General features: G+C 45.8%; 1 protein-coding gene across 1 annotated transcript; it reads right to left on the bottom strand.

Moving 5' to 3' along the window:
• Window positions 1–2,491: 2,491 nt before the first annotated feature.
• Window positions 2,492–12,379, bottom strand: RIT1 (Ras like without CAAX 1). Its single transcript, XM_088660077.1, has 5 exons — window positions 12,111–12,379; window positions 8,554–8,610; window positions 7,513–7,586; window positions 6,833–7,024; window positions 2,492–5,728 (listed from the first exon to the last, which is right to left on the bottom strand). Exons 1-5 carry the CDS (start codon window positions 12,229–12,231, stop codon window positions 5,495–5,497), a joined length of 678 nt encoding a protein of 225 aa, XP_088516203.1. The 5' UTR covers window positions 12,232–12,379; the 3' UTR covers window positions 2,492–5,494.
• Between the last annotated feature and the right edge of the window lie 3,859 nt (window positions 12,380–16,238).

Here is a 16,238-nt window from a genome sequence, read left to right as displayed (position 1 = left end):
CTAAAAAAATGTTTAGGGGTACTCTCATTTTCCTACTCATATTGAAGTACTGCCCCCCTCAATGAGGCCAAACTTAAGATTCATAAAATGTTTAGGGGTATGCATACCCCTGCGTCCCCACAGGAAAAAAAGCACAGGGCACAAGCCATTCTACCACTGCATTCTGTTGCACAAGCTAGCTCATCATTTAGGGGCAAGAATGGGGTCGTACATTCTGGCTACAAACCAGGCGCAAAAATGGTATGCATAATGTCTAATTGGAAGTCAAAACAATAGTGTGTTTGCTCACTGCCTGCTCAAGATTTCTGCTCCTTTTTTGTTGTTTCTCTCCCTCCTAGCGGAATTTGCATGGTTTTTTTTAAAGTCAATGAACCCTTTTGCCATTCACCTCAAGGGGAAGCCATCTAGCGGTTCAGCTCCAGTTGTCACATGCAGCTGTGCATCCCGAGTGCACACTCACGCACACAAAACACACACAAACATCGGCTGCGCAGCCTCACTGGGAAGGCATTACCTCATCCATTTTCAGTTCTATTTGTCTGCTGTGACAAGGGGCATCAAACTCCCTCAAGGGAAGGAACACAGATTCCCTTCTCTCTCCTCCCTCCCCTTGTTGGCGAAATGAATAGGAAACTATTTTCAAACCCAGCAGGAAGAAAAGACTAGTAAGATGCCTAACATGGGAAAAAGCCATTTCTTTGACATTTGCTGTGTTCAATTCAATTCTTCCAATTAAAAAGAAATGAAGTTTTAATGGATGTGTTTGCTTTTTAAAATTATTATGGGTTTGCCCATCACTGCGAAATCAAATTGATACAGGTCAAAATGTAAAGTCCTTGTCACATTCAGAGCCACCCTCCCCAAGATCTCTAGACAAGATCCAGTTCATTGCCTACAGAACATTGCAGCAGGGGGAATGTGAACAAGCTCCTAAAATGTGTAATCCGTAACAGAAAACAGAGCCTTTGGGTTGTATCTGACACTAGTCCAACTCAGGCTCATTGAGATCAATATACATGGGTAATTTAGGTCCATTAATTTCAATGGGTTTACTCTGAGTGGAAATTACTTGGATACAGCCCATTCTTTCGAAATGCTCTGCCTCTTGGATCGAGGCACACAGGGAGAAATAAAACTGGGAGCAGAAGTTTCAAAGGTGATTCAAACAAACCTTTTAGATGAAGAGATACAGAGTGTGTTCTTTCAGATCTGGTCTGAGGCACAAAAGGATTCCATCAGTGGATTCGGTAAGCAAGAGGGTCAGGATGCACTGCTATGTTTTAGTATAAAAGTCAATCTTTTGCTTCCCTTCAGGGATTTCAAGACACCCAAGACACAGCAGTTTGGGTGTCCTGAATATATGATCAACCAGCAGAGAGATGCATTCTGAGAAATAAAAAATATGCTTAAAGTCAAGACCAAAGGCCCTGCTTATCTAATCACCAGCACCTCACAATTTTGGAATGTTCATTTTGTGCACACAAGGGTGGCAAATGAGTGAAGATTCTCAAGCATTATACCATTTAAACCCTAAAATGCAATCATATACATCAGAAGTGAGGAACTTTTTTAAAAAAGTTATAGGCAAGGCCAGAGCAACCAATGTAAATTGTAACCTCTTGTACAGCAAGTTAGATTGGCTTACACATCCCTTCTCTATCTTCCATCCAGACAAGCAAGAGCTGTATGATAAGAGTTCAAGGAAACATTGCAGCCAGGCAAAAAAACCCAGGGTGTGATGCAAGGCTACTGAGGGGCATGGCCTGATCATTCCAAGGGCAAAACAGAGACGCCTGGAAGGTAGCCTCTGGGTCCGAAGTTTCCCAACCCTGCTGTACAAGTCTACTCAAAAGTAAGTCCCATTGTGTTTAACAGAGATTACTCCCACGTGGTGGGTACAGGATTGCAGCCTTGGTGGATCTTAAACAGGGATCCCCAAACTACGGCCCCCGGGCCGGATGCGGCCCAACTGCCCTCCCAATCCGGCCCACGACGACCCCCGCCGCCCGCTGCTGCCGCCCGCTCTGAGGGCGCGCGGTGCGGCGATGATCTTCAAAATCGGCAAAAAATCGCCGAAAATCCTTTGTGCGCATGCGTATGGGCCTCTCCCGACCCAGAAGAGGTCATTTCCGATGCACTTCCGGGTCGGGGGAGGCCCATACGCATGCGCACAAGCAATTTTCTTCCGACCGTGTGCGTGTGCGCACGGGCGCGCACTCCCCTGCCCTCCGGCCCGCTGCGCGCGCACTCCCCTGCCCTCCGGCCCGCTGCGCGCGCACTCCCCTGCCCTCCGGCCCGAAGCCCGGTAAGTCTGGGGACCCCTGATCTTAAATCTCAAATTTGTTGCTGTTGATTTTGAATAAATTTCCTTAATAATAAGCCCAACTTACACTTTATAGCATACATTTCCCATCCTGTCTGCACCATTTATTTCCAGGCACCAACAAGAGAGTTCTTTGTTATTCATTTTTTAAAAAAGCAAGGCAGTGACTAAAAACAAAAACAAATTCTTTATAGTGCCAAATACAATTCTCAGCTTGTAGGTACAAAAGTGAATGTGGAACATAAAAATCATGAATTGTGTCCCCCCCAAAGGTGCTTATTATTCAGATGTCATTATAAGGAAAATGGGGAGCAGGCACATTCACAAGTTAGCACAAAATGTAGCAATGAATTCTGAAAAACCACAAATTTAAGGCACAAAGTTTTTCACTCTCCCCAAAAGGCAAGTCTCTTAGCTCCATTTGTTCTTAATTTTGCTTCCTACAGTAAACTGCAGGTTTTGAATTATAACAACCTCATTTCAAGTCACTTTGACTTGAATATTAAAGAGAACATGAAAATTAAAGTGGTCCTTTAAGAAAATCTGTGATTTATCCACCATGTGCCAAAAGAATCTGATTCAACACTAAACAAAATTTATTAAATTATAGGTGTGATCTGTTTCTAAATTAGTAGGTATGGAAAGTATCCAGAATTGATCATTAAGTTAATTTACTAATACAAATACACCATATATTGTTATACTCAATAAAATACATTTGAAATCTTCCTTGCTAAATGGAATGTGTGACTCCACCTGCCCCCAAAAACACACACCCAATTGCTCAGTATTCACAATGCAAATACGATTTATATATTAAAAATACTACAACTGGTACAACTTGGTAATTCAAGAGCAATACAAAATATACTTCAAGAACCCAAGAAGTGCCTCTATTTTATTATTGCTTGATTAATTTCCTAAAAAGTAACAGAAAGATGTTAACTCTTTCTCCCGTCATTCTCTGACCAGGGAGATCAAGCAAAGAAACTTGGCAGGAGGATTGAGAAAAGGCTGATGTATCCAGCTGGCTAATTGTATCATCTGCCCCCCCCCTTTAAAATATTTTGCAAAATGATCACATTTGTAGTATAGTAACTGAAACCCAGGGATACAAATTCAGGTTTGATGCCAGCTAAAAGAGGACCTATTTTGTGACTTCCTGAAGGCACTTGGGAATTTAATTCAAGATGGATTTGCTTATTCTTGACACTTGAATGATATGAGTATTAGATATTGGCTTGGTGGTTTTTAAAAACCATTTGTCAAAAACCAGGTAATGTTTAAACTCTCCAAGGCATGCGGCTCTTCTGGTGTATGAAAAAAAAATGCAAGGAAGTGGCAAGAAATTGTGTGGCTCTCCCCATAGGGTTTGCTACATTTTCAAGTACAGACTTGAGTCCTGAAAAACCCCCTCTGTGCTCCTTCCAAAGTGTTCCCCCTGCACCAAAATCACAGTACGAAATCTTTCACTTTACGATCAGCACCAATACAACTCTGTGCGCATACAACACTTTCCTAGTAGGATGTCAACACTGAGGTATGATCCATTGACCCAGATGGTTTAGATTACAACTAAGGCCTGAGATACAAGCATGTGTTAGCTGCCTTATACCGAATCAGACCATCCCTTTATCTAGGCCAGAATTGTCCACTCTTGAGTAGCAATGGCTCTCCAGGTTCCCAGCATAAGGATATAAAAAAAGCCTGCTGGATCAGGTCAGTGGCCCAGCTAGTCCAGCATCATGTTCTCACAGTGGTCAACCAGATGCCTCTAAGAAGATCACAAGCAGGACCTGGGAGTGACGGCACTCTCCTCTCCTGTGTTTTCCAGCAACCGTATTCTGAAGCACACTACTACCATCAGTGGTAGTAGAGGGGGTCTTTCCCAGCCTTGCTACCAAATATCCTCTTTGAACTAGACTGACCTTGGATTTTTCACAGCGAAAGCAGTTGCTGTGTCCACCCACCCGATTGCGCCATGGGTCAGCTTCCAACCAACAGTCCGTCGACAATCACCCTTTCACAAGAGCCACTTGACACCACCACTCTCCGACTTCCCAGTAACAACCACTAGGCCCATTTCAACTCCTTCCTGCATCACCGTTCTATTTTTCACTGGTCACAAATCACCACCACCCCTCAGAAGGAGACAGGGAAACTTGCTAACAAGAAAGCTCTCGCCTGCAGTTTCCTATGAATTTCAGAGACTGGAACGAGAATCCCAGAAAAGTGATGCAAGTTTATCTGCAGTTAATACTGCACAATCCAGTACTCCCCACTCCACATGGAAGGGGGGGAAAACGGTAACATTTCCTACAAAATCTAAAAGAATATGGCACTGGGAAAAGTTTTTAAAAGAGGGATTACCAATGCATCTGGAGTGTCAATTATTACAGAAACAGTCAAAATTGCACATGCTAAGAAACTTGTGCAACAGTCGTGCATACTTGAAGGACTCTTGGCGTCTCCCGTGCTTTGAAGTTTTCAACAACTATGCTGACAGACACTGATCTGCTCATCCCCACCACAGAGGAATCAAGTTAGTGGGAAAATACACAAGGATAAAGATTTGGCACAAATCTTGTAGCATTCCTCCCCCATGCTTGAAGCAACCAATTGTAGCAAACCTGCTACACAAGTGGCCCACAAATCCCAACAAATCAACTGCATCAAATTCGTGTACATTTTGCTATCTTTCTAGGGGAAAAAAGTAGCTTATGCAACAAGGCTTCTGAACTATAACCCTCTGAAATGCTGTTGAGACACCAACATCCACATCCAGAAGGTATCCTAATGTTGGCAACTGTTTAAAATATCAGACCAACTGGCACAAGCCAACCTTGCAAGGCACAAAATACATGCGGGCAGACTAGTTGGCTATGCATTTTGCACTTATTTGCAAAACTGATTTATGGACATCTGGATCAATTGTTACTTTTCTTTGCCAAGTCTTCTCCAGGAAGAAACAGATTAAACAAACTTTCAAAGCACGCAATGTAGCGTGACACTGTTGATGGCAGGGCAGAATCACTCCATCCAATTTTGAACACAAAAAAGTATCTCGATTGGCACGGTCAGCAGAAACAAGCACAAAGCTCCAAAAGGCTGCTTGCCTGCTTTGGTTCTCCTGCAAGCCACACAGTTATTTGGCTGACAGACATATTTGATTCATGTCACAGAATTCTTCTTCTTCTTCCGGAAGGGAGATTTCAACCTTTTCCATACACTCGTCCGAGGCCTGGATTTCTTCCCCAGCGCCATGACTGCTTCTTTCTCCTTCCTCCGGATTTCTCGAACCAGAGTGTGAAACACATCATCAATATAGTAGCGAAAGGCAGCTGAAGTTTCAAAGAAAGGGCAGCCAAACTCGCGTGCCAAGGCTGACCCTTCTTCCTTGGAGACCTTGCAACAAGAAAAGCACATGGTCAGCAACAGGAGAGGCAGCCATTTCTTTTAACCAAGCCCACGTTTGCTTTTTACAGACTCCTTCACACAGCCTGAAAATTCCTGGAATACTGCCCTTTCGTGCTTCACTCTCTGTACTCATCGTCAACATCCATCTTTTGCTATATATTTCTGACATTCCTGCTTTATGCTGAGGCTCTTCCTGATCTTTCAAACATTTGAAAGGAAATGCCATGCTTTCATGTTAGATTTTATGGGGGTTTTTTACAGTAGGACTCATGCAGCTCTCAGAAAGCACTGGATTTTGGCGCAATTAAACATTATTGGGAATATATAGCTATACAAGTTCTCTTTTCTCCCCTCTACCAATCTCAACATGGTCACTGTCTGTTCTTGGTGGCATTCCTAGCATCTGAACTTCTGCCACATTCTTCAAAGTATGTGAATGTCCATTTCCCAATAACTAAGATTATAAAGGAAGGGAGGAAGGAAGGCTTTATGTGCAATTTTCTTGGGCACTCCACTTTATAGTAAGTCTCAACAAAGTAGCAAGCTACATATCACATTCTATTACATGTACTTTTTAATTTTACTTTAGCACACTTCTTCCATACCTGATGTGTGGCACGGCTTTTTTGTTTTCCGCATCTTTTAATGCTCACCTGGCATGTGCATTTTCTGCTCTGCTTTCTTACTTACACATTTGGTATCTGCATGCATTTCCCCCAATCTTATTTCAATCCAATTGTTCCTAATGTTTGTTTTTCAACATGGCCCCTGCCTCTTGCAGCATCCTACTTACTCAGCAGCAAGAACAAGGGGGAAGGAGACCAAGACAGCATATCTTAAGTTATCCCTGGGGCTTGTGGGAATGCAACTACCACATCTATTTGAAAACAAAATTGTGAGAGCTAAGTGCCCTGAAAGACTGGCTAGAAATTATTTAACAAACAACCTCACCTTCTAGGGAAGGCTATTTGCCTCCCTCTTGATATGAGCAAATCCAAAGATTCAGTTCAATTCCTATCATCCTCTGTTTGCAAATCACCAACATACAAGAAAAGGAACTGAGCAAAGAATTAATTCTGAAGAATTCTTTACCTGCCTGAGACGAGCTAGATCAGACTTGTTCCCCACGAGAACCACGGGAGTCTCATCTGTACGCCGAACACGGTAGATAAGCTGCTTGAACTCGCGCACTTCATGGAAGCTTCGGCGGTCTGTGATTGAGTAACAGATAATGAACCCTTCGCCTGCCCTCATGTATTGGTCCCTCATGGCGGTAAATTCTGCCTAGGAAGTAAAACAACAAGAGAGTATATTCCAGCTCCAGGATTTTTATAGAATACCATAAGCCTCTATCACCATCTGAAGTCCTTATGTAAACAGGCCTATGTAACTGTTTTACCTTTTTGGACCAGCCAGTCGCTATAATCATTTTGCATTGGGTTATGGTGTTTTATTGTATGCACTGTTGTAAATAATTTTATAAATGCATGCCCAGGGTTACAGTGGATTGGGCAAACTAGCTTCTGTCCTGTGCCTACAACACAGGTACTATAAAATGAATGTTCACTGCAGTGCAAGGGTAAAGTAGTATGTCTTCAGTATATGAAAATACATATACAACAAGATGCTAGATGGCACTCTCAGCCACCCATGTGGGGATAATACTGACCCACCAGAGAGGATTGTTTTAAGGAGCACAGTAAGGTAAATGCATGTAAACTGCTTTGAATGAGTAAAAGCAAAATATAAAATGTACAGTGGTTATTATATACCTGGCCTGCTGTGTCTAAGATGTCCAGATTAGCAGGTTCATCATCAATCCTTATTCGCATTTTGTAAGCATCCTCTAGAGAAAGAGAAAGACATACAAACAACATTCAGTACAGTCTAGCCATCAATGTCTTCATGAGCAAAGGACAATTCTTCAGACATGTTCACAACAGAGACCCATAGTTACTGCTTAAGTGATTGTTGCACTCATGGTTTGCCTCAAATGTTAGTGTGCTTTTTTATTATTAAAAAAAACAACTCTCACAAACATGTTGTGTGTTTTTTGGCCAGTTGATACAGGCACTGATGTGAATGATTGACAATACCTGGGAACTTCCACCTGTGGCTCACAAGTATCTCTTGAAAAAATATTTAATATTTTAATAGTTACGATGAAATTCTGCTTTCAATTACACACCCACAACTTTGCAGTGTACCATTTGGGCCCACAGCCCATTTACCAGCTAGTGGGCTGCCCTTGCTGCCTTCAGTATAGGAATGCCCAGAGCTCCTCCACGTTGGGAGAGTAAACCGCTGAAGCAGAGAGCCTCCTGTACTCATGGAAGTTCCTCACATGTTTCAGAGCCCTGGCCTTTGTAAAGCAGAAGGACCCAAGTTCAACTCTCAACTTCTCCACTTAAAAGATTGGTCTCGGGTACCAGAGTGCTGTGGCCAATGGCCTATGGAAGTTTCATGCTCCCAGCATCATTATTTTTTGGGGGGAGGGGGGATGGAAACCACCACGAGACCTGCAGGCATAGGGTGTCATATAAATCAATCAATCAAACAAACAAATAAAAGGAAAGGGAGGGGAAACGACTTAACATTTCTACCAATCAAAGCTAGCACTGTATCACTGACAGGTGACTATCATTAATATTGTCTGGAAAAAATGGTTCAGAAATTAAAAGACACTTTTAATCTCAATACTAGCAAGGCGTCCCTATTTTGCAGGTTGGGGGTTCCTACCGGCCCCTGATTTCTTTTTCTTTTTTCATCCAGCACATCACTGGTGGGAAGAGGAAGCAGAAGAACACACTCACCAATGGTGGGGTCATGGTCTTCTGGGAAACGATGACTAATGAACTGCATGGTCATGGCTGAAAGGAAGGCAAAAACATATTAAAACTGAACAAAAGGCAGAAATGGTTATCATCACAAGATATAACAGGTGCTACTGGGATAACCCTGTACACAAAGCCTCGAGTTTCTTTGAAAAAGGACAGGCCACAAATGTGACCAGACCTGCCGTTTTAAATATAACTTGCCATGGTTTTTTAAGGGGATAAACATTACAATAGCTCCCAATCCATTTCTAGGCGTAATTCAAAAGGCTGGCCTTGACCTTTAAAGCTCTACCTTATGACTTAGGAGTATGCAAATGCTGTAAGAAAAATACATTATAAAAATAATCTCATCAGGGGCCTTGGAGAGGCGCTCCCAGTTAGGAGCAAACAGTATTGCGCAAAATGCACCAATAATCTGACTGCGTAATGCATCTTCATGTTTGTTTGGGGAAAATATTTTCCTGCTTACAGAAAACACTTCAAGGTTGCTTTCAAAAACTAACAAATACCGCCAAAATAAAGCAAGCTCTAGGATGAAAGTCTGTGAGCCAACCTTGTTTCCTTTTAAATTTGTCTAGCAGAGCGTAGTGTCCTTAAACAGATTTATAGATAATAGCAGTAATAACATAAAACAGAAGTAGTAGATAAAAACCCATTGAATCATTGCAGCTACTTTCATATTACATGCTAAAGAGCATGAGAATATTTGTCCCCTCATCTTGTGGCAGGGAGTCCCACATGAGAATCACTCCAGTCATAATAGACAAGAGGGAAGTTGCCCTTTACAGGATTGAAGTGGGGAAAACTCCTCATCCGTGTGGAGGCATGGAGGCCTCAGGGTACGCTGCAACATCAAAAATTGCTTTGAAAGAGGATAAGACAAATTCGTAAAGGCCAAAGCTGTCAATAGCTTCTAGCCAGGATGGTTATGTTCTTCCTGTTGCCACTTGAGAGGCAAAAAGCCTCTGAATTCCAGTTGCTGGGAACCACCAACAGGCAGAGTGGCTTCTGTACTTCCTGCTTATGGGCTTCCTACCGTGTTTCTCCTAAAATAAGACGTGCCTCTAAAATAAGCCATGGCACGATTTTCGAAAGGAAAAAAAAAAAGACATCCCCCAAAAAGAAGACGTGTTGGGGTATTGTCTCTCCCAGGTCCCGCTGGGTCTCGCTGAGTCGCTCCGCAGCGCTTTGCCCCACAGCGAGCCCTTCAAGGCGCCGCCGCCACTGCTGTTGGCCACCAGGTGCTGCTGCGGATGCGACGTCGGCTCCTCCTTCCGCTGGCCGCCGCTCATTGTCCTTTTCGGCCGCCGCCGCCTCCCTCCCTCCCCGCCGGGCCGCTGCTGGGTCGGGGCTCGAGCGGGAGCCGGCAAAGACAGGCGCGCCGCCGCCTCCCTCCCCCCCCCCGCTGGGCCGCTGCTGGGTCGGGGCTCGAGCGGGAGCCGGCAAAGACAGCAGCGCGCGCCTGTCTTTGCCGGCTCCCACTCGAGCCCCGACCCAGCAGCGGCCCGGCGGGGAGGGAGGGAGGCGACGGCGGCGCGCCTGTCATTGCCGGCTCCCGCTCGAGCCCCGACCCAGCAGCGGCCCGGCGGGGAGGGAGGGAGGCGGCGGCGGCCGAAAAGGACAATGAGCGGCGGCCAGCGGAAGGAGGAGCCGACGTCGCATCCGCAGCAGCACCTGGTGGCCAACAGCAGTGGCGGCGGCGCCTTGAAGGGCTCGCTGTGGGGCAAAGCGCTGCGGAGTGTTCCGCCTGGGAGGACGTTGGCTGCGGCAGCGGCGGGCCGAGCCTCCCAGGGTAGTAGCTTTAAAAAAAAAGACATCCCCTGAAAATAAGCCATGTTGTGTTTTTTTGGCAGAAAAATAAATATAAGACGTGTCTTATTTTAGGAGAAACACGGTAGTGCCATCTGACTGGCGGCCACTGTGAGAACAAGGTGCTAGACTAGATGGGCCACTGATGCTTGATCCAGCAGAAGAAAAATTCAGACGGGGGACTTCCCAATTCATAGGCTGCAAACCTATATTCAGTTTCCTGAAAATAGTTTCCTGAATATGGGTTTGCAACCTAAGAGAATTGAGTAAGTGAATTCAACGGAAAGTTCCACCGAACTCAATGAACTTACTTCTGAATAGACATACATACAGAATAACTGCACTGATGAAACTATGTTGGTTCAGGTCCCTGCTTCACACTCCTTGTTGATTTGACTGTAAGGAACCTAACACAGCCACCCCTCTAAAACTACATTAATTTTGGTAATCACATTATAAATAACATTTTAAAAGCTAATAAAAACAGTACAGCAACCTTGCTATCAGATTACACATTTGTTGCCCACTTAAAAAAAAGTCTCAAAGCAATTTAACAAGGTAACATACCAGTTAAGAACGAAACCAGAATACAACACTGTATAAAAATACCCAAGATCCGGTAACATAATAAACCTGTTAGGGTTTTAGTCTTGTTTTAAATGTACGTACCAAAAAATTTTTATTTGTTGTTGTTTTAACTGTTTTATGTGTAAATCGCCTTGAGAAGTGGTTTAGAAGGATTCTTTCTTCTTTATTCATTTCCCACCCTTGATGTTGTAATCTCAGGGTGTGTTACAACATTAAACACAGTATTTAACAACAGCTTAACAAATTGATCACAACAAGAATAAGGGTGAGCCCTACCCACACCACCAACAAAGGAGCAAGCATCACCATCAGCGGGCGACTTCTGTGCCAGCTTCTAAACTTTTCAGTGCCGCCAGGCCTATGAAGAGAGCACATCCTTCCACAGTGGTATGCTGGTGTCCGTTTTCAGTTTATATTCTTGCTTCTAACTTTTAATGATTTTACGATTTGGTTTTACACTTTTGATATCGCTGTATAAACCGCTGTGATAGGATGCAGCGGTATATATAAATGACTTCATGAATAAATCAATACATGCCTGAGCAAGTAAATAAATAAATAAGAAAGGGAAAAATGAGGCTAGCCAGTTACCAAAGACCTTAGTGGGCAAGGGAGTATTGGGCCCGGGGCCTAAGTAAGCAGCGAATGTATGTTTCGTCCCCATATCGTGAGGCAGGGAGTTCCGAAGGTGCCCCTTCCTCCTATAGTTCTAGTTGCAGGTAGGTAGCCATGTTGGTCTGACGTAGTCGAAACAAAATAAAAATAATTATTTCCAGTGGCACCTTAAGAGACCAACTAAGTTTGTCACTGGTATGAGCTTTCGTGTGCATGCACACTTCTTCAGATACAATGAAACATAAGTCACCAGACCCTTATATATAGTGAAACTTCTGTTTCAGTGTATCTGAAGAAGTGTGCATGCACACGAAAGCTCATACCAATGACAAACTTAGTTGGTCTCTAAGGTGCTACAGGAAGGATTTTTTTTTTATTTTCCTTCTTCCTATTTCCACCTCTTCCCAAAAAACAACTAACCCACGCCCTTCGTATCATTGCCGCGCCCTACCCCGTCCCTCAATGGCGTACACACGTGAGTCCCCACCAGGGGTTTTCAACCCTCCCCCCCCCCAACGTACCGCTTTTGCCGACGCCTCCGGCGCCCAACATCACCAGCTTGTACTCCCGGGGCTGCAACGGAGGAGGAGGAGGCGCCCCCGCGGCCCCGCCAGGCGGCCCCCGCGGCCCAGACGGGTCCATGATCCGAATAGCCGCCCGAGGACGGCTCCCCTCAGACGCCCTCTCCGGTGGACAACAGCGGCGGCAGCAGCACAGGCATCCCCCGCCCTCGCCGCCGCCGCCGCTTCCTCACCTTCCCGCCCACCTCGGAACAAAATGGCGCCGGCTCGGCTGAATTCCAACAGCCGCCTCAGAGGGAATGGGAGGGGGCATCCGTGGCCACGCCCCCTACGCGTTGCAAGGGGTGGGGGCAACGCCCCTGCCGTCGCCTCCCTTCCTCCGGGGAGGGGGGTGCCCAAAGAGGATGGAACTTCATCAAAGCCTCAATTATTTCCGGCTCGCAATTGCATTTTTATTTTGCTAATACTGTAAATCCATAAGCAAACACCGTGCCATTGGAGGTAAGGTAGGGAAACTGTAGGTTGTTGTTGTTTTGTAAACAGCCTCCTTTTCTTTATTTCAGCCTTCCTGAACTTGTGGGCCCAGCCAGCTTTACCCCAACCTGGGGCCCTCCAGATGTTGTTGGACTCCAGTTCCCCTCATTCGTGACCGTTGGCTGATGGAGTCCAACAACATTTACACCCCCCCTTCTATTTTTGAAATATCGTTGGGACTCCAGCTCCCATCAGCCCCAGCAGGCATGGCCAACAGTCAAGGATTGTGGGAGTTGTAGAAGATGAGCAATTAAATAGTCCTGAGATGGTATGTTGGATGTTGTTGGGGCCAGTAATGATGTTGTCCGGGTGTATGTGGCAGCAAAGTTGGCATCTGGGTTTATTGCAGGCTCTGGTACCAGTGTCCATGTTAAGTCTGGTGGTTGTATTATTGTGGGTGAGGAGTTGTTTAAGATTGGGTGGCTGTCTGTAGGCAATGAAAGGTCTTCCTCCCAGAGCTTGAGAAAGGGAGCTGTCATTGTCCAGGAGAGGCTGTAGATCTCTGATGATGCGTTGTACTGTTTTAACTGTTTTTCTAACATTGTGTATGCCATCAAATGCCAACGGTGCCCTTCAGCTCTCTATATTGGACAAACAGGCCAAACCCTACGCCAAAGGATAAATGGACATAAATCTGACATCAGGAACCGTAAGACTGAAAAACCAGTAGGAGAACACTTCAATCTCCCAGGACATTCTATACAAGATCTCAAAGCAGCTGTTTTATTACAGAGAAATTTCAGGAACAGACTGGAAAGAGAAGTTACTGAATTGGAAATCATTACCAAGCTTAAAACCATGGAAGCAGCTGGGATGAATAGAGATATCGGATTCTTATCTCATTATGCATGATCAAGCTTTCTTTAGCACCTCAGCCCAGGACTAATTGCTGCCATCAGCAGCCATTAACACCCATCTACAGGTTTACCACTCCCATCAGCCCATCTCCCATTCCCACCCACCCCCACCACCCTCTGTATATATATAGGGTCTGACACTTCTGTTTCTAGTGTATCTGAAGAAGTGTGCATGCACACGAAAGCTCATACCAAAATATAAACTTAGTTGGTCTTTAAGGTGCTACTGAAGGAATTTTTTTATTTTGCTTCGACTCAGACCAACACGGCTACCTACCTGTAACTAAATGGAGATGATATATTTATGTACACAGTGAAATCCTGAATGTGTAAATTCAGAGGGAAGTCCGTCTACAGGGGCGTAGCCAGGATCAAAACTAGGGCGGGGCAAGCCATGGTCGTTCAGGGGCGGGGCCAAGGCACGGGAGGGGAGGGGCCACGAAGTGGGAATGTGGGCAGGGCTACAGGGCCAGCGGGCCTGATGACATCGTGGCGGCAGCGGCAGCGGCCACCTTGTGCTTCTGGGGCTGGCAGCGTTGGCGGCTACCCTGCTTGGCTGGAGAGGACGGGAGGGTCGGGCAGGCGAGAGGGGGTGGCAGGGCGGGCGAGGGCGAGGCAAGGCACGGCCGCAGCCACGACGGCTCCGAGGCGTTGCTGCATATCAGCATATTTCAACCATGGTTCAAGCCCCACTTTAGGAAAAAATTTCTGCATTGCAGGGGGTTGGACTAGATGACCCTTGTGGTCCCTTCCGACTACAATTCTATGATTCTATTGATATATTACCATAGCATATGCATCATTCTGCTTTCTTGAACTGTCCTACTCCTAGGCATAACAGCCAACTCCTAGAGGCCTAGGTGCCTCTCCCCCCCCCCAATTACTGGTAAATACCGTATTTGAAAGAGTCATCCCCCCATGTTGATGGGCTTTCTATGTGGGGCTTATCTGCCCCCCCCGTATTTTATTAAGGATGGAAGAGGGAGGGAAGGAAGGAAGAAATAGAGAGAAGGATAACTCATATTTGTGGGTGCCTCTGGGTGACGCTGTGATGCTGGAACTCTGCATGTACAGAAGCCTTGTAAGCAGCTTTCTCTCTGCTTGATACAGTATACAGATGGAGGAGGGACAGACTGGAACACCACTGCTTTTTATAAACATCACTGTGTCTGTCAAAGCTACAGCCCCCCCCTTCTTATTCACTTCCTTTTAGCCTTGCAGAGCCACCTTAGTCAAATTGAATCCTCTGAGTCTGCACCCTCATTAAATCGCCAATAGAACTCTTAATGCTCCTGAATGCTCATTAACAACTCCCACTTAAGAACAATAGGGTGAAATGGTCAGCTATCAAATCTTGCCTGGGGATATATGCTCCATTGTCTTAACTGCTTAACTACTGGTAGCCACTTTGCTTGATTTATTTGATGTGTTTTTGTTACAGCTGTGCCCCGCCCCCCCAGCAAGCAGAGACTTAGCTGCTCTTGCTAAAGCAAAGCCCTTTCCACTTCAGTTTTTGGAGGGGAAAAGTGCTGGTTATGGTCTGTAAAATACATTAATTTTTTGCTTCTAGGGGGGGCAGCTGCCCCCTCCTGTCCCCCCTGCCTACGCCCATGTCCGTCTATTGAGCTCAACTGAACTTAAGAGGCAACCATGCACAGGATTGCTTACATAAAACCTTTCAACAACAAAAACATTCCCAAAGCGGTGAACACAGCAGAAGAAAATGGAAAACATCCTAATTAGACAAGAGATCATTCCACATCCATAGATCATGAATCACGATGTGACCGTTTTCGATTGGATTCCGGAAGTTTCGGCTGCGCGTAACTCTATGCACTGGACAGAGCTCCGGCCAGGAGAGCTGTGCGAACTTAGTACTCTGCGTTCCTTCTGCGCAGGCGCAGCAGCTGCGGAAAGTCGAGCTGGCCGCACAAGACACAGCATTGCGATGAGGAGGATTTTTGTCTCTGCAGATTTGCATTCTGCGGTTCTCCACATCCCTGTGCCTCCAACGCGTCCTTCCTGATGCCTACGCAAGATATGCAAAACCTCCCTGAGGGACAAAAGCTAAGCTAGCCTTTAGGGCTTGCTTCCGGGTAGACATTTATAAGGTTGTTCTGCGTGTCTGCAAACCTCATATTTACTTGGAATTAAATGGATGCTGTTGTCACAGCGGTAAAAAGAATCACGACAAAGTTCTAGACACACTAGATTGAAGCCATTTGACAGCACTTCCATTTGGGGTTATGTTTCCCCATGCCTGGCCTAGGAAGAATCAATGAGACCAGTCAGCAAACATTTTTGGCAGGGGGCCGGTCCACTGTCCCTCAGACCTTGTGATGAACGAATTCCTCTGCCCCACAAATAATCCAGAGGTGCATTTTAAATAAAGGACACATTCTACTCATGTAAAAACACCAGGCAGGCCCCACAAATAACCCAGAGATTAATTTTAAATAAAAGGACACATTCTACTCATGCCGGGGCGCGCCGGAAACGCAATTAAACAAAGCGCTCTCCCATTGTGTCCCGCGGCCGAGCGCAGAGGGAGGGAAGGCCGCGCCCCCGCCGCTCCTCCCACGGGCCAGGTAGGGTTGTTAGGAGGCGGCGGCAGCGGACCAAGATGGCGGCATCAGGTTCCACGGCGGCGGCGGGAGCCGGACCGGGCTCCCACCGCGGCGGTCCCGGAGCCCGATGCCGCCATCTTGGTCCACCGTCGCAGGGGAACGGGAGGCAG

The sequence above is a fragment of the Zootoca vivipara genome, chromosome 16, assembly GCF_965207765.1.
Source record: "Zootoca vivipara chromosome 16, rZooViv2.hap1.1, whole genome shotgun sequence".
Classification (NCBI taxonomy): Eukaryota; Metazoa; Chordata; class Lepidosauria; order Squamata; family Lacertidae; genus Zootoca; species Zootoca vivipara.
Note: the sequence above shows the minus strand (reverse complement) of the source record. Positions and strands in the feature narration are given on the sequence as shown.